At 41.8% G+C, this 26,110-nt stretch overlaps 1 protein-coding gene across 1 annotated transcript in view; it reads right to left on the reverse strand.

The window, feature by feature from the left end:
* cdh13 (cadherin 13, H-cadherin (heart)) overlaps positions 1-26,110 on the reverse strand; it is a 402,884-nt gene that overhangs the window by 105,892 nt on the left and 270,882 nt on the right. Inside the window, exon 7 of the mRNA XM_080875355.1 lies at positions 16,770-16,948. Within this exon, the coding sequence (XP_080731481.1) occupies positions 16,770-16,948 (179 nt within the window). The remainder of the gene's footprint in view (positions 1-16,769; positions 16,949-26,110) is intronic.

Here is a 26,110-nt window from a genome sequence, read left to right on the forward strand (position 1 = left end):
TTTTCAGCACAACCTCACGTATCTGAATTTACAGTTATGTTTTCATTTTGACAAACTGTATTAACACAATTGATCTAAAATCAGACAAAAAACATAAAATCCGAGTAGAAAAGGTGATATTTTTTACAGTAACAACCACAAACATGCTCCTTGAATCATATTTCATAACTTTAAATGCAAATATAAATTGTTAGTTTTAAAATCATATGTACAAGTTTTGCAAACAACAAAGTTATTTGCAGCCATTTACCTTTTACCTCTTTTTTTAAGTAACCATTTCAAGCCAGTTACAGAACAATCAGCTGTTCTTCAATAAGATGCCACAAATTATTTGTGCCACTCCAAAAACATAATTTCTGTCCACTATAAAGGAAACATCACAGCCTGATGCCTGCAGGTCTGACAGCAGCAGGTGTGTCACTCCGGTTTCTACCTGGAGACAGCAGTCGCCTCATTGTTTTTGTTTTGTTTTTTTATTTGTTGCTCATAAGCAGAGAGGTCTCGCTGCGCTGTCCTTAGACAGTAAACGTGATGAAACTATTGAGAAAAAACCGCCGCGTATATCTTGTTTATCATGACTCTGGTTTTACTGGCCGATCAACACAGTTTATAAACTGGTATATGGCACCTTGTTGCTTTGTCTTTAAGTGGCCATGTGATTGGCTTACCACGACTACTTTATTCTTCCTCAGTCAAACAGCAGCACTCATGCCATTGTTTTGCCCCCTGAGCTCCAGGTGTTGTGCCAAAAAGTGATCGTCGGGCAGAAAGTGATCACCGCCCGCGGGAGCGCGAAGCTGCTTAAAGCTGCAGCGCCCAGATTACTTACAGCTACTTCCTGCAGCTGATATAAGATGCAGTAAGCTGAACACAGCTTCACCCGTCTGCTTGTTGAAAAATAGTAACACGACCGCATTTTCTCGTTAGTAACGGTAACGGCGTTGTAACGATAGGAACAGTAATTAGTTAGATTACTCGTTACTGCAAAAAGTAACGCCGTTACTTGTAACGCCGTTGTTCCCATGACTGGTCACTATAAATAGTAAATGGCCTGTATTTATATAGCGCTTTTACTAGTCCCTAAGGACCCCAAAGCGCTTTACACAACCTGTCATCCACCCATTCACACACTGGTGATGAAGCTACATTGTAGCCACAGCCACCCTGGGGCGCACTGACAGAGGCGAGGCTGCCGGACACTGGCGCCACCGGGCCCTCTGACCACCACCAGTAGGCAACAGGTGAAGTGTTTTGCCCAAGGATACAACGACCGGGACTGTTCAAGCCGGGGCTCGAACCGGCAACCTTCCGATTACAAGGCGAACTCCCAACTCTTGAGCCACGATCGCCCTTATGCCACCAAAGTGTCTCAAACCCAAAACTTTGGCAAAGGTGTATGAACTTCTTTTGACCAGTTCGTGCGGGGACTCGATCTTAATCAGAAGGAAAGAAACTGAGTGGCCCTGAACGTCCTCAGGAACTCTCAGGCCCAATGGCAGAAGTGTGAAACATCCAGAAACTTGTCACCCTCCAGTTGCTTTTAACCTAAAGGTTAACTTCGCCTGTCATCATGTCAGTGGTTATGAAACCTGTGCATTTACATAACATTTGGCTGGAGGACGGACTAAATGGAGCTGAAGAAGGTGGAGAGAAGAACAGACAGCACAGGACCATCAATGCATGGCTCTAAATGTGCTCATCGCTGATTGTTAAAACTGGTTTTTACTGCTTGTTTTGGGCAAAACCATTTACCATACTATAGTAAAAGTACAGTACATGGGATACATACACTGTGCATGGGCTGTTGTGAATGTATCCCACTTTGGTCCAAATGTATGAACCACGTCTGTGGTGCCACACTAATTCTTTTAGTTTCTGAGAATTCACTTGTTTCATTCCTCTTTCAATTTCAGTGATAACGCAGGTAACCAGATTTCAGCACAAAGTTGAGTACGGGCATTTATGAAGGTCACTGTATGATTTAGGTGTGTGTGCCCAGCTGCGTTTTGGCTGACCATGAATTTGTATACAGAGTTTGTGAGTGACTTGCCTCGTTATTTTACTGACACGGCTTATCTTTGTGGCACAGAGGCCACAGGACTTATCAGGCACACACCTTTCTATACAGGTCAGTGCCTGAACCTAGGCAACAGCATCCATGCAAACTTTTTTGCACTCCATTCCACTGAACAAACATTGAACATAGTTTGTGTGGTGACTGTGTCAAAGCGTGGCTGCTGTGAGGCGCCACACGCCTGCCCAGCCGTGGGGTCCTGTATCTTGAGCTTTCAGAGACACCTGGAGGTCTTTCTCTCTGTGCCTCTGGCCTCACTTGCCCTTTGAAAAGATGCCATTATATTCACAGTATTCAGGTTTCTGAGCCCACAGTGAAAACAGTTTATACTAAACTGAAACATAGAAAATAACTATGCATAGTTATAGTTTACACTATGCAGTACTGAATCACAACACACAACCAATGCCAGCAAAATCATTAAGGAATAGTGCAACGTAAAAATAAACTGGAAAATATACTTCTGATGTGAGATGGACTTAGATCAAAAACCAGTACTGTATGCAGAGGGGAAGCCAGTATCTGGTTAGCAAAGTGCAAAGGGAAGCTGAAGAGAGTCTAGAGCACGTGTCGAACTCCAGGCCTCGAGGGCCGGTGTCCTGCAGGTTTTAGATGTGTCCTTGATCCAAAACAGCTGGTTTAAATGGCTAATTTACCTCCTCAACATGTCTTGTGGTTCTCCAGAGGCCTGGTAATGAACTAATCATGTGATTCAGGTGTGTCGACCCAGAGTAAGATCTAAAACCTGCAGGACACCGGCCCTCGAGGCCTGGAGTCCGACGCCCCTGGTCTACAGTCTCCAGAAAGGACCAGAAATTCTGTATGATTTGGCTTTTATCAACTTCAAAGTGCACTAGTGCCCCTCCTCACACTCTTTACAAAGCAAACTGCACCCACTGGGTCAGAAAGGCATCACATCAACTGGAATTTAGTTTTAGGGAAATTAAAGAGTTGTGTCGATGAAAATGGCATTGGTGTAAACCAGGGGTCCCCAATCCCAGTCCACGAGGGCCGGTGTCCCTGCAGGTTTTAGATCTTACTCTGGGTCGACACACCTGAATCACATGATTAGTTCATTATCAGGCCTCTGGAGAACTTCAAGACATGTTGAGGAGGTGATTTAGCCATTTAAACCAGCTGTGTTGGATCAAGGACACATCTGGACTGGGATTGGGGACCCCTGGTGTAAACAAACAAACAAACGCCGTTGGAGCCTCACATGCAACAGGACATCATTCGTATCGTTCGTGCACCTCTCCTTGTTGTTTGATTGTATTTTCCATTTTTCCATTCCTCTCCTGATCGTTGGATTTGGAGAGTCTCTCCCAACACTCGTGTTCAGTGTCAGGATCACAGACGAAGCTTTCGTGCCCTGTGCCGATTCTTGACAGGGAGGTTGGGTCAGGTTGATACAGAATTTAATCTTTGCTGACATTGTGAGTTTTGACCTGGAAACACAGCAGGAGCACTAAGAGCAGTGTACGGCTGCACAAGGAGACTGTCTTGAAGAGGATAACAGCCAATTGTAGACTCCGAACTCTTTGATCTATCGAATCAGAAAAAGCTTGACTGTGTTTGGAACATCACAGAAACTTACAGAATGACCGTGGGTTAAATTCAAGCATTATTTTCATGTATAAAACACAGCTGCCAGTATTGGTTCAATACAATATATTGATCCTTATTTAAACCTTTATCCTTTATTTTGAGAGAGAGACAACAAAGTTAAGAGGAGGATGATACTGCGCATACATTCAGTTAAGCTCCGATTCAAGCAGGCTACAAAAAGATTAAACTAGATTAACTGAGAAATGGCAAAGCAGAAGAACCCTTGTTTGACATTCGGTAGAGCGGCCTTAACGAAATTAGACAGTTTACAGAATCGCACTGCTGGAGAATTACCGTATGACCTCGGCACATATGGCAGCATTTGTGCTAATGACAACTTCCTCTGCTTATTCTCTCTTTTACAATACAAACCCATACTGCAGATCGTGCAGCAGCATAGATGTACATGCTGATCTATGTCTCTGTGAAGCAAAGTGCTGCACTTTGAATGATCTTTACACTGTGGCTGCTTCGATTGAGACCTAAAGAGAGATGTGCCCGACTGTATTTTTTCAGCTCTAACAGAGGCAATGAACCAAGCCCAGTTTCATCAGCAGGAGAAACCAGCATGGGAAAGGGGACAATAAAAAAGTACTCAGGACACAACAACAAACTTTTCCAATCAATGCGCTTTCTCACAGAGACAGGGTAAAATTAATTCGCGCCTGAAGTGCCATTGTAGGGTGGAGGTTCAATGAAGAGTAAGAGCTGTTGACAAATACTCTTTATCCTGAGGTCAATGAGGATGGAAAAAATAAGGGCTGAATCAGAGGAATGAGGGGAGGCAGACGAAGGATGAAATGACACAGGAAGCACAGACAAAAGGAGAAAGTCGGAAGGTAGAGGAAGAGCCATGAAGAGGGCGGTAAGAGTGGCGATGCCCTCTCTAAGCATAATGACAGCGTAGCGTCACCGGGACCTCTCTGACATTAGTGAAGCTCTCGCTTCCACTTAGCACAGACGTTTTCCTCCGAGCAAGCAGTCGACTCATCCTAATTATTCAGGTCTCACCCTGCTGTCTTTTCCTACTTCCTTTTCTCCGCTGCCCTTTCAGTACCTCCTTAGGACACAGGAAAAGTCAGAATCCACTCCGCGCTCGCAGATTACTTTGGAATTTTAAAAAGGTCTTCTGCTTTTCTTTTTTTTATTCTGTGTGCATAGTCATTTGAACGAGCCAATATTTGTGCTCTGCTAATATCTAGAGCTGACACTTTAGCTTTGTTTAATAGAAATTATGCATTTTTAAATCTCACAAAGTCGCAGTCGTGACGCTAACGGTTCGTGAGGCCAGATAGTGCATTATGTTATTCTAGACACACATAACATTTTACACCTACTACAGTGTTTAACCTAATTAGGGATTTCACAAGCATTGTCCATTCAGGCAGTCGATACCTGCACACGATAGCAAGATAGATATTAGCCAAAACCAAAACCAAAGCTATGCAGGACTAGGATACACATGGCTTTGGTTTTCTGTTCATATTATATTTGTAGTTCCAGCTCATAGTTTCGGTCACTGTGTCTTCCCTGTGTTGCACATCCACTCAGTCGTGTCTCTGAGTCTTTGCCAATGTCTTGTGCTTCCTGTTTTACTTTGATAGTCTTATGTCAGTGTATTCTGTTTTGTTTCCTTTGTCTCATCCTGTCTGATCTGTCCCAGCTGTCCCCCATCGTCTCATTGTCTCACCTGTGCATTTAAGCCCTGTGTTTTCCCTTTGTCACATCGTACCCTCACCGTGCTTCTGGTAATGTTCTGGTTCTCTGTCTCCTGGTTTTGTGTTCTAGTTGGAGCCTCATGATTCTAGTTCCTAGTTTAGTTTTCTTGTATTTCATGTTCGAATGTTCTCCAGAAATAAAGCTGCGACCTTTAGTCATTCAGAGTCCTGCGTCCCTGGCATTTGTGTGCTGCAATTTTGTCTTCCAGATTATTGCTACTCCAAATGTAGTCCTGATCTGAATTCAGTCTTAAGAAAAGCACTTAAAAAATTAACTGACAAATTAATTGAGAGAGCGGAAGTAAAAAAAAAAAAAAACAGAACTGACTAAGATTATTAGACAAGACCCAAACCTACCTGGTCCTATGTGGAAAAGTATTTGCCCCATAAAACAGATACGTGAATTGCAGTCAAGTAGTTCTCATAACTGGTAACGAGTCTTTCACATTGCATCGAAGGAATTTTGCACATTTCTTTGCAGAATTGCTTTAATTCAGCCACACTGGTGGGGGGGTCCAAACATGACAGGCTTGTCTAAAAGCGTATCAATAGGATTTAGGTCCAGACTGTTACACCAAAACCTTCGTTTTGATGGACTTGCTGATGTGTTTTGAGTCATTGTCCTGCTTGAGCTTCAGGGCACGTACTGATGGTCAGACACTCTCCTTCAGGATTTTCTGGTAAAACACAGAATTCATGTTTCCATCAATTACAGCGAATTGTCCTGAAGGAGTAAAGCAGCCCGGACTATCACACTATCAGCACCATGTTTGACTGTCGGTATGATTTTCTTTATTATAAAATACTGCGTTGATTCTGAAAAAAATAAAATAAAATAAAAATCTGACAGTATGTTTGCGCAGCAATTTCCTAATGTTGTAAACCTGCTCAACATTTGGCAATAAAACCCTTTCTGACTCTGTTAGTTTTAGGGCAGATGTAAAGAGACTCAAACCTTCCAAAAAGTTAAAACTTTTGTCTTGTGAGTCCACAAAATATTTTCCCAAAAGTCTTAAAAATCATTAAAGAGGTCTTTTGGCAGATGAGCCTTTGTGCTCTTTTCGTCAGCAGCAGTTTCAACCTTCGAACTCTCACATGGATGTTTTTGTCATTGTTGAATCACGAACATTGATCGTAACTCAGATAAGTGAGGCCTGCAGACTTTAGATAATCTGAGTTATTTCGTGACTGCATGGATGAGTCATCGATGAACTCTCATTGCAACTCTTTTGCCACCGTTGACACAACCAGGTTTTTATTACTGATTTATTCTTTCAACAAGGCCCAGGTAGGTTCAGATCATGTTTTTCCAATAATAAATGAAATCATCATTTAAAAACAAATTTTAAATGTTTTTAAATGATGATTTCATTTAGACTTAGGTTACATTTGTGTGTGTGTGTGTGTTCAAAAAAAGTATCTACTTGTTTCATAAAACTCTGGCGAGAGGTTCCATGCAGCTCTATCACTTAGGTTAGACTTAGGTTACATTTGTCTAATATTCAAGCTGAAAAATGTTATTTTGAAAAAAGTGTAAAAAACAAAACAAAACAAAACAACAAATAAGGAAGGAGGCAAATATTTTTTACTGCACTTTAAAACTGGGCGTCCTGCCGGGTGCCATCAGATCCCCCTTTATAACAACGACTTTTTCTTCATCGACCGTCTTCGGATGTTTCAGAATTTGAACTGAACGTGTTGCTGCAGTGTCTCCACCCTCGTGGCCTTGTGAGCATAAATTATAGATATTTGAAGAGTTATTATAGCTGGGATGACTGAACGTATGCAGCAGTGAAGCATTGCTCTCCTGCAAACCACAGACAGTATTTGCTAAGAAAATCCAGTAATGTCGTGTTTTCTCTGTTACCCAAGAACAAAGAACTGGTTAAAAGAAAAAAATAAAATTAAAAGAAAAGAAAAAAAAAATCACAAACATGTTTAACTGTTTTTTTTATTTATTAATAAATTGATCAGGAAATATCAATAACCTACAGTGATGGCTGTCTCACTGCATGCACAAAGATTATTTTAATTTGGAGTAATTTGGATTGCCTGCCTTCCTCTCTCTCTGGTTGTCCTGTCCTATTAGTCTCCATTGTTCCGCCCTCTTAGTATCTTAATGATCCAATTTTTCACCTTCATCCCTTTTATTTTCATTTTCTCTCTCTCATCTTTTCAAACTGTGCCTCTCGTCTCTGCTTGTCAGGGGACATATAATTTCCCACGTTGTTTTCTCTCTGGTCCCAGACTTTCATTGAGTAGTGTCTGCAAGACTCAATTAAAGAAAGAGAGAGAGAGAAAAAAACAAAGATTAACAACACACTTTTTTTTTACCCACAATGCCCAGGGGGCTCAATTTATCTCGAGGAACACTCAGCTTGAGAAAAAAAACTGTGATTGACACCTCTAACCTTCATTGGGGTGTAATCTCCATCTTTAGCACTCGGAGATCTAATTAATTAGGGGGAATCTCATTTCCTCACTAATGCAACTGGACAGAGGCATGATAGAGGAGTGGAAGGCAGGAAGAGGAGGAGGCTGAAGAGAGGAAGGACTGAGATGAAGACGGAAAATAAGAGCGCCGTATTTCATCAATGCCCGTGAACGGTGTTCACCTTGTTCATTTCAGGGAAGAACAAGAGAGAGTGAGGTGGTTGGGTTCACACCAACTACACTGTATTGATTACAGCTGCCAGACGTCTGGCTACTGGCCATGGGAGACACTGCAGTAACATTCTTTATAATGGGATCTCTTGGTAATGTACTCATGTGTTTCACTTTCTTCTCTAGGCTTCGTTTCTCAGTTAAAAGCCATCACGTATGCGTGAGCAAGTGTGACTGTAATTGGTTTTGACTTCTTGCTGCTTCACAGGCAAAACTGACCTTTTTTAAACCACTTCGATCCAAATGAAGGGACTAAAACCAGGTGTGAAACTATATTATAGTAAAAACAAGTAAACAAATACATAAATGGATACCTTTAAAACATAATAAGGGGGAGTGGTTACAGTGAGCCTGAACACTATCAGTTTATCTTATATAAATGGATGCATGAACACATCCAAAGGTAAACTGCACAAATGCTGCGTACACAGTACATACCAGATACTACAACTGAAGTTAGGGGAGCAGACGCTGCATCCATGTGCCAAGAATGAATATGCCAGATATTAAGCTTCCCCTCCAACCCAAACTGTGTTCTGCTTATTGTTATATGACCTTTACTGTGGCGAATGATGGATGTGCTGAGACTGTTTCCTCATCCGTTTGTTGATGGGTGAAGATGTCTCTGCCCGCCCCTTAAAGTTGTACAACTCACAGACGTGACGTTAACAAACAGATAAGAAATCTACTGTGTACTGCGATTTTGCTTCCAGATTATTAATGTAGTCCCAATCTCAATTCATTTCAGATATTGAAGGAGAGCAGCGCGTCTATACGGACAACGGACACGCGTTCAGGCTAACACAGCTTTACCTTGATTACAGTAATCAGTCTCAAAGATCAGCATATTAATCACTAACAAAACTATCAGGGAGTGGAAAGCTGCCCCCTTATCTCAGATGCCTCCAACTTTTCTAAATTCATTGAAATTTGCTTCAGAAGGTATTCAACAGGGATTTAACGAGGAAATACGAGACCTCTGAATATATTTCACGTTACCTGTGGTCCAGACTGGCTGTAGTTCACTCAGGTCTTTATACTGAGGCCAGTTTTATAAGAACTCTAAATTACTTCCACAAAACTCTCAAAGCTTGTGGCTAAAGACAGCCCTGAAAAACATTTCAGTAAGCAGTGAATACAAAGTGCCTTGTAGTCATTGTTGCAGCTATGAATAAAATCACTCTGTCGCTTCTAAATTTGTTCTCCATTCTGCCACTCATGATCACGTTAGCTCTCCTCCACTTTCATTTCTCTATTAAGTTGCATCTCCTAGCACATACTGAGCCAGAACCTTCTGATGGCGTCTCTTTCTTGCCAGCCAAAAAGAGCTGAACCTGTTCGGATTCCCGCGCCCTCTGAGAACCTACACGTGAGTAGGGATGGGGATCGTTTAGGTTTTATCCGATACCAGTACCAAACCGGTACTTTTGAAACGGTGCCGGTGCTTAAACAGTGCTCGAACCGGTGCTTAATGAATGGAGAACACAAAATTGGTCCAAAAACCTCTCATGTTTAGCTGTTTTTTGTAAAAAGATAACAATGTTAGCCTTTTCTGCAGCTATAGCAGATTTATGGTATCACTCTTGGCTGGAAGCAGTGCTTAAACAATGGAAAAAACACAAACTTTGTCCAAAAACCTCTCATGTTCAGCTGTTTTCCACTTTTTCTTTGGTCATTTTAGCCTTTTTGATGTGCTCAGTGTGAGGTCTCGCAGGAAGCTATCAAATACGGCGCATTTCTGGGCTTTTAAAAAAAACGCTATGCGTCTCCAGGTGTTTCATCGGATTCGAGGTGTTACCTCCTTTGACAGTATCACAGTATCAGCTTAAAGCACTTGTTGCTGCTGAGTTTGCATATTTTGCTGTGAAGTACAGCCAGACTTTTGACCGCTTCGCCTTGGACATTTTTAATCTGTAGCTCTGCTCTAACAGAACGTACGTACCTGGGCCCGCCTACTATCCTCGGAAACGTAAAATGATTGGCTAGAAGTGTATCACAGCTCAGGAAAAAAAATGCAGCGAAATAAAGCACCGAAATGTGCGCTGCTTTTCGGTCTGGTTACTACCGTTTATGTCAGAACCGGTGCCATCATGGCACCGGACACCGGTACCCATCCCTACATGTGAGTCCATACCGTCCTGCATCTGTCTTTGTCCGACTCATCTACTCACACCTTACCAATCTGCAGATCATAATAGGAGAGTGAAGGGAGTTTATAAACTGAAGTGTACATCAAATCTGCTGTAATGAAATCTTATCAATGTGTTCCCTGTGCTGTATTATTTGCATATAAATGACATAATATAATAACTCTCTCCGGCCTCTACCTGGGAAGAGTAAATATTTCTCTGTCTGCTTTGTCTCGCTGTGACACGAGGAAACGAGATGCTAATTGAAGAGAGGCAACCATCTTTATGTGACGACTGACATTCAATTATGTTCGGGAGATCAGATTAGGTGGTGGCCCCAGAAATGTTTGAAAACAACATTTTGCAGAGCGGCAACTCTGAAGGCGGCCAAGGATGTAATTTGAATGGCTGTTTGAGGCCTGCGCTGAATGGTGCTGCTCTGAATGGAATCACTATGCTATGACCTGCGACTAATTGGATGTCCACAGTGAAGTGTTGACAGAGAAGGGGAGGCAAGGCTGATGGGAAAAAACAGAGATAGACAGTAAGGCGGCGAGAAGAGAGAAAATAACACAAAATGAAAATAACCAAGAAAACAATGTGATGTACATGACAGCATAGGGAGAAGGGAGCGACGGGGTGGGGGGAGTGCAGGGGATCACAACAGTGGCGATGGAGAAAACGAATGCAGTTTCCCCTTAAAGTGGAACCTGCCAAAGTTTCAGGTTTCATTCATCCCAACACACCGGCATGTAGCCACTCCAGCCACAGAGCCAAATAAGCCATTAGACGGGATTCGCTTTCTTATCAGCCGAACGCTGTCAGGAAGCGTGTTGCCAAGGTCGCGCTAAACAAACACCGGGTCGCTTTACTTACAGCCGCCATTGCTTTCTGCACTGATCAGGGATAAGTGTGTGCATCCATTTACCTGTCACTTGAGATCTGCACTAGTTAAGCATAACAGAGTGAATAATGACATGTAAACACATTTACAGCACAGGTCCTAATCTCAGTGCTGACAGTGCCCAGCACATAAACCGTCACGTCAACAGAGACCAAATGAGTTCGTTACCAGGCCTCTGGAGTAGGGCTGCCATGATTAGTCGACTATCAAAATCGTCGACGACTGATTTAATAGTCGACGCATCGTTTGAAGCTTTGTAAGATCACAAAGGACGCAGGAATGAGTAGTAGGATTTAAGAGTGTAATAACGGACTGAAACAGAAGATGGCAGCACTGCATGTACAAGGATGCCAGCTGCCGTTAAACCCCGAAGAAGAAGAAGCTGTGTCCCAGAATTCATAGCGCGGCCCAGCGCAGTTTCCAACAATGGCGGCAGCTAGTTAGTCTTAATATTACTCTTATTATTCTTTCTGGGTCACAAAATAAACGTTTAACATATTTTCAGGCGAGAATGTAGCTGTGTAAACCTCAAATATCTGCTCAGTTTATCAGGACACCACATATTTTCAAAAGCGCTCCGACGTTTTCGGAGACGTCTGTTACCCACTAGCTCGCTACTCAGGTTAAACATGATATATGAGTCACTTAGATAACTTAAAAATGTTATTGTTTGGCTTTTTTCAGTATTTCATTTGTTCCTGAGTAAATCAGTTTGGCTGAGATTAAAGTTATAGTTTTTACACAGCTGAATAAACGTCAAGCAGACAGCTGATTATCAGAAGTGTGAGATGCTGGAGAATTTACTCCGGTGTCCTGTTATATTTTAGATAGCAAGGAGTTTATTAAACTTCACTGAAACAATCTGCAAATTTCATTAAAATTTAATAAACTATCATCTTGTCTTTATTTTTAGTTAGCACAGACCTTAAACACTTAAAGCTGTAAGCTAATGCTAGTTATATAAGAGCAGATGCTGCTGGTGCAATAAGCTGTACGTTTTACGTCCAATGGATGATGATCTGATTAGTCGACTAATCGCAAAAATAATCGGTGACTAGTGGACTATCAAAATAATCGTTTGTGGCAGCCCTACTCTGGAGAACTTCAAGACATGTAGAGGAGGTCTTTTAGCCATTTAAATCAGCTGTGTTGGATCAAGGACACAAAACCTGCTGGCCATCGAGGCCTGGAGATCCCCACCCTACGTAGACTCGATGCTAATCAAATTTATTTTCCACTCTCATTTTCAGAGCAGTCAAAACAGTTTTCAAAAGTACTTTTAAAATGAAATTTACCTTAAAAATGGGAACTGTTAAGATGTGCCTTAATTTGGCTGATTCACCAAACATAACACATCAAGAAGCGAAGTTTCATTTATATCACTGCAAACATCACAATTCAGTGGCAATACACACACACACACAAGCAGACATCCTCTTCCCTCCATGTAATTCACCTTTGTAAGACATGAGAGGGGCGAAGGGGTCGGTCAACTCTATCGATTGGCTATCCTGAGCAGTGACAGCTCCCAGATTGGCCGGAGAGCATTAGGGAGTCAGAAAGTCACACTGCCATTAGCAGTCTGTCCTCTCCGGTTACAACCAGCCAGCACACGGACACTCCATGGACTAAAAGAGATCAGAATGACTGGTGTGTGTGCCCTGTAACAAATATATTCAAGCCAAAAACACTGGGAACCCTTCTCAGTTTTCTTATTTCATTACTTCTGAGAACGTCTCTGCCTGGTGTCTGTAAGAAGACGTCCCTAGAATAGAAAACCGTATACACACATCTCTACTTACACTGTTCAAATGCATTCAGCGTAACTCAGAACACAGTATAAATAAGACTAAACCAGAAATGCATCAATCGATTAGTTGGTTGCCACAAATATGATGGATGAGCAGCTGATCGGCCTCAGAGATATATCTCTCCAAAACTGTAACAAATACCAAACAGCTTATCTAGCATAACACATGCGCTAAAGTGAAATATACTGTCCATCCCTTCTCTTCTGCTTGTCTTTGTCAAGGTCGTGGGGCCGCTGGAGACTATCCCAGCTACCACAGGGTGAGAGGCGGGGTACGCCCTGGACAGGTCCCCAGTCTGTCACGGGGCTAACACACAGACAGACAACCATTCACACTCACATTCACACATATGGGTCATTTAGATTCATCAGTTAACCTAACGCCGTGAACTGCATGTCTTTGGACTGCGGGAGGAAGCCAGAGTACCCGGAGAGAACCCACGCAAACATGGGTGGTGCATGGGTACCACTCGGGTGGTCTCAGAATTTCGTGTCTGGCATTCACAGATGATGTGGTTCTGTCGGCTTCATCAGGCGGTGGCCTCTAGCTCACATTGGAGCAGCGCGAGTCTGAGAGTGAAGCAGCGGGAACAAAAATTGGCACCTCTAAGCCTGAGGCCATGGTCCTCAGCCGAAAAAGGGTGGCGTGCCCAGCCAGGATTGGGGGACGAGTTTCCACCCCAAGTGGAAGAGTATCTCAGGGGCTTGTTGACTGAGGGGAGAGGGGAGCGTGACATCGACAGACGGATTGGTGCTGCAACTGTAGTGATGCAGACGCTGTACTGGTGAAACGAGCTGAGTGTAAAAGCGAAGCTCTCAATTTAACGGCCAACCTATGTCCCTACGGTCATCTGTGGTCACAAGCTCTGGGTAGTGACTGAAAGGAGAACATCCGTTAGATGTTCTGGGAATCTGTCACTGTGAGAGGCCCCAGGGCAGACCCAGGACATGCTGGAGAGATTATAACTCTCAGCTCTCCTGGGAGAGGGAGGTCTGGGCTTCTCTGCCTTGGCCGCTGCCCCCCCAGCAGCCTAATGCTAAAGATGCCCCAGATGGATGGAAATGTATTGCAAATCATTTTCAGCGTGATTTTATTTGTTTTGAAAAGCTTTGTCCACTAACTAGAAGCATTTTATTTTATAAAATATCGAGTTTTATGATGAGCACATATTTATGACTTACAGCTCTAAAAGACAGAAAACTGGTAGGTAAGACTCTAGATCCAGTCCTTCACAGCAAAAAGAGCCAAATCAGTACACCTGATTAAAATTCAGATGTGAGTTTGAAGACAAAGGGAGATTTCAGTGCACCCCTTCCTGCCGTCCGCCACCTTTGCAGGTTTCTTTGCTTTTTTCTGATTCAAATTTCTGCTCCTTTAGTTCACAAGCCTTTAAAAATAATGTGCTGCAGTACAGCTGTGACAACGGGAGGCAGTGCATGAAAGCACAGCTGACTGATGAAACTATAGTTAGACTGATAAATGAGATGGTGAGATTATTTTTTTGTGCAGGATGAAGGATCAGCAGGAAGATGTGCGCAGCATGAAGCGCCACTATCTCACAAGGTGTTTTGTTTTCTCTGAACAGATAATTTATTAATTTAAGCTTATCTGAGCTATTCTTACCGACAAACACTCATAGATGTGCATGCTGAATCGCACAGAGGAAGAAAACACATCGACAGTCTCGTGCTCGCCTTCATGGAGACTAAGGAAGGTGGAACCCTGTATTGATTAGCATCCAGTGACGTGCAGTTTTGATGTGTACCGTACGAATAGTGCTTGAGTCTTGTAGTAACTGCACTCTGCACGGCCAGCAGGTGAAGAGGGACATATTTGCAATGCAGACTCATTAACAGTGATTTCCATGTAAATCCAGTGAAAAATACAAAAACTCTTTGATCTTTTCTAACTTAAGAAAATGGCCTCATCCCTGCAGCATTACCAGCCGTCAGAAATTACAGCCTGCCATTGATCCAACAACCTCGCGTGTCAGAATAATATTAGACGGCAAGGGGAGACATGTCTACAATAAAGTGAGGAGAAAAACAGAGAGTGCTGGAATAAATATGCATATCAAGACAGGATTTTACGCCTCAGAGAAAGCACTAGAGGCAAAATCAAACTGATTTCAATGTGACAAAATTGATTTTCCAATTTTCTCCGGATTGCTTTTTGCTTCCCTGGGGCAGGTGAGGTGTCTATCCAAATACACTTATAGCGCCACCTGAATTATGTCTGAGGAATTTGAAGAACATAGGGAATATTTTTGTTTCTCCTATCCATTTGGTGTTTTGCCTTTGTTGCAAAGCAGAATATTGCAGACATACAAAAGACATACTGTATTTAAAAACTATATTGGCAGATGGAGCTAAACTGCATCGAGCTGGCGTCAGAGTCATGACGACGTGCTAAAGTGGCTGCGTCTAAATTTCGTCAGACCTCGATATGGACAGTTTTAAGGTACCCTTTCTGCTCTTCCATCTGCCCTCTTTTCAATCATATATGTTGTTTTAGGCTTTTCATGTGACTATTAATACCACAAAGAGCTCTCACATACATATATTTGTCATGATTTGTTTATTATAGAAATAAACTTGTTTCACTTCTTTTTCTTTGAGCCCATTTAAACGTTTTCGAGGACTGTGACGATCCTGCACGGCAGCATAAAACTGACTCATTGCTTCAAACATCAGAACACTTGAATGCTATGCTCTCTTTTACACGACTTCTTAGAATCCTTCCCTCCGAGTCCAAGTTCTTTAACATTTGTTGATCAAAATAAGTGCAAATCAAGTGCATTACATGATCTTTTCAAAAACCTATAACCTATCATGCACATGGAGAAATGCAGTATTAATGACCACCAAGGCGTTAAAGCTTAAAGCTGAAATAATTGTATTTCCAACTGGACTTCAGCTTTACATATGGACGCGAGTTAGTTTGAGTTGCGTTACTGGTTATTTTACAGTACATGCTACGAAATTCAGGAGTTTAAAAATGAAGAGAAAAGGTGAAAAATTCTGCCTTCTTCAAAGGCATTCAGCTGCTTTTTTGAACATTAGCCTGTTAGTGGTGTAATAAATCTTGGCTGCAGACATTAGAGAAGCAGTGTTATTGTTGCTGTTTTTTCTACACTCTACTGGAGCATTATCTTTTGAAATATCCTGGAAATCTCACTTTCATCCTCCTATTACGATTTCTTATTCACCTCACAAAAGCAGCAACACTGCACACTGCATCGATTACATCTCATTTCATCCTCCTTTTAATTAATTAGGCTTCTATTAAACGGTCTACTGTAGCTCAGGGATTGGCTCATCAGGGCAGTTAGTCACCACGGCTCCAACAGTTCCGGATGGGAGGTTTTTAGCTTTCGGGATGTTGGACACCACCAGAGTCGACGGATGAGTGTGTATCACCTCAATTAAACTATTCGCTAAGTGTCTGACAACAGCTAATATTCCTCTTCCACCAGCGGAGCCAATCGATGTTCTGGCATTCGTCACCCTGCTGGAAAAGCAATCATCCCGTTGTGTCGCTCTGGTTTTACGGGGAAATGGAAAGGCGCTCGTCTAGCTACTGCGCCTGCTAGCTGGAACGCGCCGGTGCTCCCTCACACAAAGGCACACACAAACACCGAAGCGGCTTACACGACACACAGACACCGACTACGTGGTTTCTTGAGTCTGCCGGCAGCACAGGCGACACGTTGGGAATGAATGGATGCTTCGTTTCAGAAACTCCAGTGACACGTTTAAGCCTCATGACAACTTCCTGACCACCAACACCACACCGCTGAGTACCGCTCAGTGCAGAGGCCCACACCACAAACACAGGAACAGATTTGCCGAGTTAACCCACCTCTCTGTCAAGTAACGTGGGAGCTATAACTGTGACGATGTCTCCTCTTTCTGCATCAATGTAGAACATGTTCGGGGAAGGTTTGTCTGGAGACTGTTTGACGATGTTGTAGCGCAGAACGGCGTTGTCTGTATTCGGGTCGTCCGCGTCAAACGCCGTCATTGTCATCACTGTGGTTCCTGGGGACGAGATTAAAGGACCAGGCTGAGTCAGAACTGAACATTTGTCTTTACTCACTAAGAAATGAGCAAATAAGAACAACAAGAGAAACACATTTGATTAAAATACCCTGAAATCAGTCTCAGGTAAACATTTGGCAATATGTTAAACTACAGGAGTCACAGGAACTCTACTAAATTTTTATTTTTGTTTTTACAATTCTTCTTTTTCCAACTGTGAAATGTATTTGTCATGTAGGCAAGTTCTTATTTTGACTGGTTAAAGCCGCCAGAAAAGGATGCAGGATCCAGAAACCTGCAAGAAACACTGACGGAAGGTTAACAGACACTAAACTAAGGAACGAATGGACTTTACCGTCACACGGGGAACAGACGGAGCTGGCAGGAAACACTATCAATGCAGTTACATGGGAGGAAGTAAAAGTGAATACAAATCACAGAAGACAATTAAATAGCAAAGTAAAAAAAAGTAAACTTAAAACAACAAAAGGAAAACTCGGACATAAAAAGCAAACACTGATCATATTAAGGAAATAAATACATGAAAATAAACAGAAAAGATTTAAGTCAGCAGAATTTTAAAATCCAAACACTCAAAACTCAAAGACCGTGACAGTATTCTGGGATGTTGTTGTGCTAGTAAAACTGAATGTAACTCACCTAATCTACAATTAACATAACATCACCTACATGATGTCTGTTATCAGCTGAATTCGATATTTTATATTGTTAGGAATCCCAAAATGATATTAATCATGGGAGTAGATGGTTGAAAAGCAATATTTCAAGCTGCTCCTGCCGTGACAGCTGCTTAAAAAGTTACCCTTTGCTATTAATGTGTTTTCTTCCTCGTGTCAGCTCTAACAGCAGGGTGTACTTTATTTGGTAATGGGAAGAAAAATGGAAATCCTGCCCTCCACAGCTGAGCTAAAATAGGAGGCAATCCTCGACACACCCTCAGCCCTCAATCTCTGTCTCCTTTCGGTGATGAGATACACTCGCACCAATTCAGAGGGACACGCGCTCCATCCACACATGTGCGCGAGCAGCAGCAGAGATTTATGCATCCATGCATGCACACAAACTCAATCAAATATAGAGCGTACACGGTTGTGTGTCTGAACGGAGTTTTCCATTTCTCCAGTGCAGGCAGACGTGTCTATTAACTCCACTCAATCCAGTCCTCTGTGTTGTTGTTGTCCTTGGTATGATTTCAACACCACCTTGTTTCTTTTATTTTTTGTGACGTGAAAGTATTCATTTAAATAATGGGATTGTAACATTTAGCAATATTACACTATAATAATTCTTAGTGACTCAAACAGTCTGGAGGATGACGTGATTATGTTTTCGGAGGTAAATGAAAACAGAAATTTATGAAGCTTTCTTTTTTGATATTGACAAACTCAGCTTTTGTGTGTTTCTTGGCAATAAATCCCTTCTGATTCTTATTTGACCCACAGATTTAATAAAACATTCCCATAAGTGCTAAATAACAGCATCGCGCTGCACGGCTCATGAGCATCGATCTCGTTTCATGCCTCTTCTTAATACCCGACACTACTTTGCCACACTGCATTAGCCAAATTACTCAAATAAGACACAAAAGAGCTAATGGAAAATATGCAAAGTCTACACTAAGTAAAAGTGGCTTAGGAGCAAATGTCTTTAGTCCAGTTGAAGGTAATGAAGGGCAAAGAGGTGTGACTTTTATCCATCTGGCATTTGCACTTCAAGGTGAACCTGCTAATGGTTAAGTAAACCGCTAATCCTCCCTCTGCAGTATAATTACACCCATCTCCCTCATTACCTGCACTCTGTTCCACTTCACCGTTTAGAATGAGCGCACACAAACACACATGATGGCCAACGTGAGCATGCACGGTTTTGCACACAGCCACACCAACCGGACGCGAATTAGAGCGTTGTACACGTCGACTAAATTGGTTATCTTGAGCAGATATCGGTGAATTATGTTCTCATTCTCCTGAAGGTCTCTTGAACGCAGCACAGTCGTACTCCGTGTTTTATGTGATGTCAGAGGCAAGCTGACCTTCTCAGTGATTACTGTCTTCATCAGATACCATAATTCCTCTCACAAATGAGCATCATGTAACCAGTACGCATTCATCAGTGCAGGATGCAACACAGCCATTAGCATCAATCAGCTGGTGATAAACATCTAGTATTCTGTAATAGGACAATGGGACTATGCTTACCTCTAACACTGATGCCTGTTAAATCATACGATACCATGTGGGCAGCGTCTGTGAAGAGTCATTGGCCTCTCTTATCAGCTTTATCCTCTAGCAGGAGCCGAGCTCAATCAATCCTAACTGCATTGGATAGCTACATGGATGTGACTGCACAGGACTGCCATTACTGCTATCACTTGAACCCATCTGCTTTGCTGCGGATGACAGCAGCTCAGACTGCATGTAGAAAGAAATCATAGAATTAAGATGGAGACTGCAGAGTGAGCGTAAACACTGTGTAATGCATTTCTATCAAGTTTCAGAATGATGATTGGCCCAGTCCACAAAAACAGAGAAGAAGAAGCAGCGGGGCTTTGAGGTAAAAGATTAACAATACACACACGAAACGAAGCGAAACCAGATACACATGTTGTGGATTGATTTCATCACACGGGCTCGTGAGACAATGTGCCGTTGCGTACAGCTAGCTGCTATATCTTTCTCAAACACCAAGGGAAATCAGCGGGGCCGCCAGATCTGTGCTCGCCACCAGGGAACTGACAGAGTCAAGAGTCAAGATGAAGCAAGAGAACATAGACGAGACGAGACAGGAGAATAAATGTGATTTTAGTACGAGTGTGAGCTGTGTATTACACTGCAATCGCATGAACACAAGCGATAGGAATTATTATTTTTTAGTTATTTAATATGTCCGGTGGAGATTCGAGAACCAGAAAATGGATTTAGATTAATCACAGTCAAGTGACTGAAAAAGACCAAGAGCTGACCCTTTCTATTCTCAGGCCTGAATGAGATCAAAGAGTTCAAAGATAAATTGTGTTATCCAAAATCAATTTAATGGTGCAAAGAATTAGAGCCACATATTCAGACGGAGAACGCGGTGAAGAGATGGCAGCACAGATAAGAGTGCACGAGAGTACAAAGCACGACTTCGATTTTAAAGCTGGATGTGAAAACTTTATCCACTCTGTGATGGATGCTTGTTAGAAATACTTCATAGGCACCGTCACATTATTGAAATCAGTTATATTCTTAGATAACTTCTTAATTTGAAAAAATAAAAAGATTTTTAGTAAATTTAGCAAATTAAAAGTGTTTACTGTGGTTCATTTGTCGTCTTTAAATGCCACCATGATGGTAACGATGCTGAAGGCGTAATATTAACGTCATTCGCAGTGGTCACAGTTGTTTTGTGGGTCACATGATGAATCTGACCGACTGCGCGATTATTAACAAGCTGAAACGAACAGAAAACTCTTTAATCTTGTGCATCTTCTTCTTTCCTGCTTCATTTTAAAGCCCACACCTTCCTCTTGTCATCCTCTCCCTGCCCTCACGTCTGCAGGTCCCAGCGCTCTTCATGCCAGCCCCGCCTACTCACTTGTCAAACAAATATATACACACACACTTTTGCCGTACTCCTCATTATTTACTTGTCTCTGTTCCCCTTGTGTGTTCATAACATTCTAGCTTTTTATTGTCTTGTTATTTTGTTTTACTGTGTTTTTCTGCACTGGACTGAGCTTCTGCATTTGACCTTTTGAACTGTCAGTGTGGACCCTCCTCTTTTTTTAACATTACTTTAACTCACATTTGTATCCACAGTCCTGTGAACAGCACTGTAGATACACTTGTGAGTATTTGCCTCCATCCTGATCTCTTAGTTGTTTTGCATATTTGTCATACTTGCTTTATTTTGTGGCATTCAGAGGTGTCCTGCTGCATGATGCAGCAGACAGCGTGATGGCTGGATACTGTCCTTCAGGTCTCCTGCAGACCTGGCCCGTCACACTACCATCACCCTGTTGGATTCTAATCAGAGCATTATCATTCCCAACGCATAACATATGACGATTTGTCACATTCGTCATGTTACGCGTTGGGTCGAGAACGTGTTGCTTCTAAAATGATGGGTGTTTGGTTTTTTTTAATGAAATTCTCTCTTAGTTTTGAGTCAGATGTAACGGGACTGAAGCCTTCCAAAAAGTTAAACTTCATCGGTGCACAGAACTAAATAATTTCCCCCAGGGATCAATAAAGTATTCTGATTCTGAATTCCCACTCAGCAGTGGTTTTCACCTTGGAACTCTCCCACAGATGTCATTTTTCCACTAGTGTCTCTGGTGTTGTTGATCATGAACACTGACCTTGGCTGAGCTATGTGAGGCCTTTGGTGCTTGTTGTGGATGAGTCGTTGCTGCGCTCTTGGAGTGTTTGTGGTCGGCCACACACTCCTGGGAACAGTCCTCGCTGTCTTCTCTATTTCTGGACAACAGCTCTCACTGCTGTTTGCTAAAGCCTGCTTTAGTTTCACAGTTTAGTTTAACTAAGTCAAAATGTCTGTGAGAGCAAAACGTCACTTTGGATGTACATTTGGTTCCAGGAGAAGAAGGCTTACAGTGTTCTGTTCTTATTTCTATTTTAAGTCAATAGTTTTGAAAGAGGTTCAAGCACACTGGTGAAACCGGTGGCAGCAGATCTGTCTGCTTGAACTCTTCAGGAATCTTCTTCACTATATCTACATATCGACCTTATTTGCTCTTCATGGTGTCATTTTTAAACCTGCCATTTGAATGAGATGAATGCAAATATCTTATTTTTGTCAGTTCACAACACGCTTACAAAGCATGTGGTGCAATAATCTGACTTATATTCAATACAATAACCATATTAGTGAGTGAAGACTTTGCTGTTGATGAAGATCGTATAATAAGTAATAAGGTGTAAAACTGATTATTGATTCGTGTTTGTGTTTGTTACGTTTCGGTGTTGTCGGTGTGTTGTTTTTGGCGTGACTGTTATGTGTTTCCTGTTTTACTTTGAAAGTCTGTGTTATCTTAGTGTTTTCAGTTTACGTTTCCCTGTCTCGTCAGTTCTAATTTGCCCCAGCTGTGTTTCCCTCCTGTTGTCCATTTTCCTGATTGCTCCCTCTATGTATTTAAACCCTGTGTTTCAGTGTGTCATGGTCGCGATCTCCCCCGTGTTGTAAATAGTTTGGTGTTTTGTTGTAAATAAATAGTTTGTTGTAAATAGCTGTAAATAGATTTGTCGATACTTTCGTTTTGGGATTTTGGTGGTGAGCTTTAGTGGGGTTTGTTGTGTGTTTTTTTTTCTTTATTTTTACTTTTTTTCGTGTTGCACTCCGGTTGCCTAGGCCGGGGTGTAACAGTGTTTCTTGTGAAAAAGTGTGTGCAACAGGCCTCCAGTGCACACGTTTTATTTTGTTTATGCTATTTGTATATGTACAGCACTTTGTGAACCCTGGTTTTCTGTTAAAGTGCTTCATAAATAAAGCTGCTATGGTACAATACTGTTGTGTTTCCTGCTGTTCTTCTTTAAACACACATTTGTTATATTTTGCTCTCTCATTAAGCTGATTTGTACAGCACGCTCTTATAAAGCACCATTAGCGCTGCACCACCTCCTTCCCAGCTCATTTATTCCACTGGACTTCACCTGCTTACTTACTGGCCTGGTTGCCTACGTGGCACACTGCCATCTGTCTTCACTGCAGTTGTTGTAGCCTCCTGTCAGAGATGGACACTTGCTAAACATATTTCTCACGTGCCATATCTACCACACAGATAACTGTCATGTTTGCTGTGTGCGGCTGGCAGAAAAGGAGCCTGAATGCAGACTCACGGAGGCAGAGAAACTCAAAAAACTCAGCTTGATTGCTGGAAGCTGGAATACAAAACTAAGCTGGAAATATACATTAAATGAAACGGCTAGACAAGCAGGTAAGACACGCAACGAGGGATGAGGGAGAAAACAAAAGGCTTAAATACACAAGGAAACACATGGGACACAGCTGGAGCTACTCTGAGACGACGTACCTTCAAAGTAAGAGAAGCAAACAGAACATGGCGTACACAGACAGGAGACTACCAAAGTAAAACAGGAAGTAACAGGAACACACACACAGACATCACTGGGGAAAATAGGCAACTAGACAAACATGAAGACAACGCAGGAAACACACAGGGCCAACTAAACACCAGGAATACTACGTATAGTTAAGGGAGCTAAAAATACCAAAACTAAAAAATAGAAACACTAAATCAAAGAATATAGATGATCAAATCAGACCCAGGAACCCTAACAATAACAAACTGATGCAAAAACAGCTCCTTAATCATCCTAATTTAGCTTTTTGCTTCACTAAAGCATGAAGGAGGGAACAAGACCTCGTTTTTTAAGGTGGTCTTCAGCATTTTCATTATTGATTAATTTTTGAGATCGGGTTCGTTTTCACTCGTTTTCAGTCCGTGTATCTGCGCACTGTCAGAGTAATGTTTGTTTGTCACTTAACACTGACCTGTTATGACAGTCCTGGGTTTTCGACCCAGCACGTTGTGTTTCTTGGACTCCTCGGTGCTATCGATCATTAATTCTTCAGTCTGAGTCGTAGTTGTTGAGTTTTCAGCTCGGTGCTTCTGTTCCACTCACTGCTGTGTTAACAGTATTTTTCTTTGCAGCTTACCCTGCCCTCCCCTGTGTCTGCAGGCACTCCACGGCCCTCTTTCATAGGAGCTGTATTTCAGCCAGTGCTGTTGTGGATCTTGTCAAAATTGATGGAATTATAAATGCAGAATCGTCACATTTGAAAACACTATGCAACACCATGTGGAAAATATCTGATTGACAAGGAGTTTGTTCTTCATCATGTCAGTGATCTTCACAGAGTGTTAAAAAATCAAGAAGATCATAACAAATACTGACTTTGGAGCTCGTTACAAACTCGATTTTGCATAGATCACCGCAGCGATTTCCCATTTTCTGTAAAGTTATAAATGACCTTTTAAATTTTGTGTGTTCTCGCTTTAATCTTCATGAACACCCCAGAAAAGAAAATAGTTGCTTTAAAATCATTAATGAAAAGTCAAAAATGAAATCTAATGCCATCGAGTCAGTAAAAGGTTTCTGTGGTTCAAACTACTTTTCCTCTGCCAACCAATTCCTGGTTTTCAAATCCCGACCTCCCCGTGTGGGAAGCAATTTAAACTTGTTTACGGCTCTGAGTGTACAGGACAACGTTTCCCACTGTGTGGAGATCTATTTGAAACTTGATTTCAGTTTTAATATTTTTCTCATTTGCGACATAAATGTTGATAGGAATCAATATTTATAGCTGGGAAATGAAGCGACTGTTGTTTTCCAAAAGTTTGACAATTCAGTTGGTCAAAAACTTCTCAAAGTAAATGAATTCTGGAGCAATAAGAGCAGCAGCTGAAGCCGGAGATGTGCAAAGCTGTTGTGGAGCTGTGCTGCACGTAAACTAAATATGAGATAATGAGCCCCAAGCTGACAGCCGAGTAAATGGAGTGAAATACAGTCCAGCTGCCCTCTCCTGCCTCTTTTACAATGCAATTTCTCCATCCCATCTTTTCAGCCAGTATCGGCTCAGACTACAACTGGATCACTGGTTAAAGCCAAATTATAAACAATTCATTGGGGATACGAGTGCTGAGAAAAGAAGAACAAAGCACAAATATTCTGCATCATCTGGAAAGGACCATAGAATGTGTTTTCCAGTTACGTACAGTTTAGATCAGCGGTCTCCAACCTTTTTTGCGCCACGGACCGGTTTACGCCCGAATATATTTTCACGGACCGGCCTGTAAGGTGTCGCGGATAAATACAACAAACTAAAACTAGCACCGGTACCGAAAAAAAGAAGATTTATTCATAACACACATGAAAAGACCCAGGAAAACCGAGTAAACGATAAAAAGGATAACAAAATAACGCTGGAAACCGATAAAAACCCTGAAAACCAGACATTTCACACCTGAGCCTCAACTCTCGCGGCCCGGTACCAAACGACTCACGGACTGGTACCGGTCCGAGGCCCGGCTGTTGGGGACCGCTGGGTTAGAGTGATTGACAGGCAGGCCGGGGCATTTATTCACCCCTCCCAGTCATACCGGGGGGACACAGACGCTAATAGGACTGAATAACTCTAAACTAATGAACAGAATATCCGTCCAAACAAGCTCAGTCTGCACAATGACAATCAACGCTTGGTAATGATATCTAATCTTAACTCAATAATTGAAAAAGTAAATGAAGTGTATGAAATTATTTACAAAGAAATACAAATGACTGAGAGAAACTTGGCATTAAGCTGCAATAGTGTCACTTATAAAACCCACTTATCATCAGTTTTAAATTTAAGTATTACATAATGTAGAAACAGTTATTAATAAACTATTTGTTTTCATGACAGAGAAATCATTTTACTTGTTTATAACGTTTTCTGGTAAACTTAGATGCCTCCCAGCATGTTCCCATAAATCAGCACCATTCATGGTCTCAGCATATAGACTGTTATTAGAAAATGGGACAGGGCGTAGCTACGGCCAGGAGATGCTCTGTCTGCATCACTTCTTTAATCATGAAAGATCATCTGGTCAGCAGCTGATAAGACAGATCTTAACAGACTTCAGTTAGTCCAGAATAAGGCGGCCAGATTAGTGTTGAGATGTTCACACTATACCAGTATCAATAAAATGATAACATAATAAACGTTTTGGGCTTACTTTTATTAATAAAGAGAATAATACTGTTAAACACACCACGTTTGTTCTCTGCTCAGCTGCAGTATCCAGATGAAATACATAATTTTTAACAAAGCGCAATTTAGTAATTCCTCGAGCCAAAAGTAACTGAACTAAGTAACTGAGTTTAGTTAGAGCATCTTTTAAGTGGAATAAAATATTGCCTTATCCAATTAGAGAACTAGCTGCTATTCATAATTTAAAAAAAACAAACATTTAAAAGCCTTTTTACTCAGTTTTTAATTATTGTAAATATTGTAAGTGGGCAAAGCTGTGAACTGTTTTTGATTCTTGGGTGTCGTGCCTCAATGATATTGATATTCGCGTGCTTACATTTTTACAACTGTAAAACCTCGCACAATTTTTGCATCTACTTTATTGTGTAA

The sequence above is a fragment of the Rhamphochromis sp. 'chilingali' genome (assembly GCF_963969265.1).
Source record: "Rhamphochromis sp. 'chilingali' genome assembly, chromosome: 2".
Classification (NCBI taxonomy): domain Eukaryota; kingdom Metazoa; phylum Chordata; class Actinopteri; order Cichliformes; family Cichlidae; genus Rhamphochromis; species Rhamphochromis sp. 'chilingali'.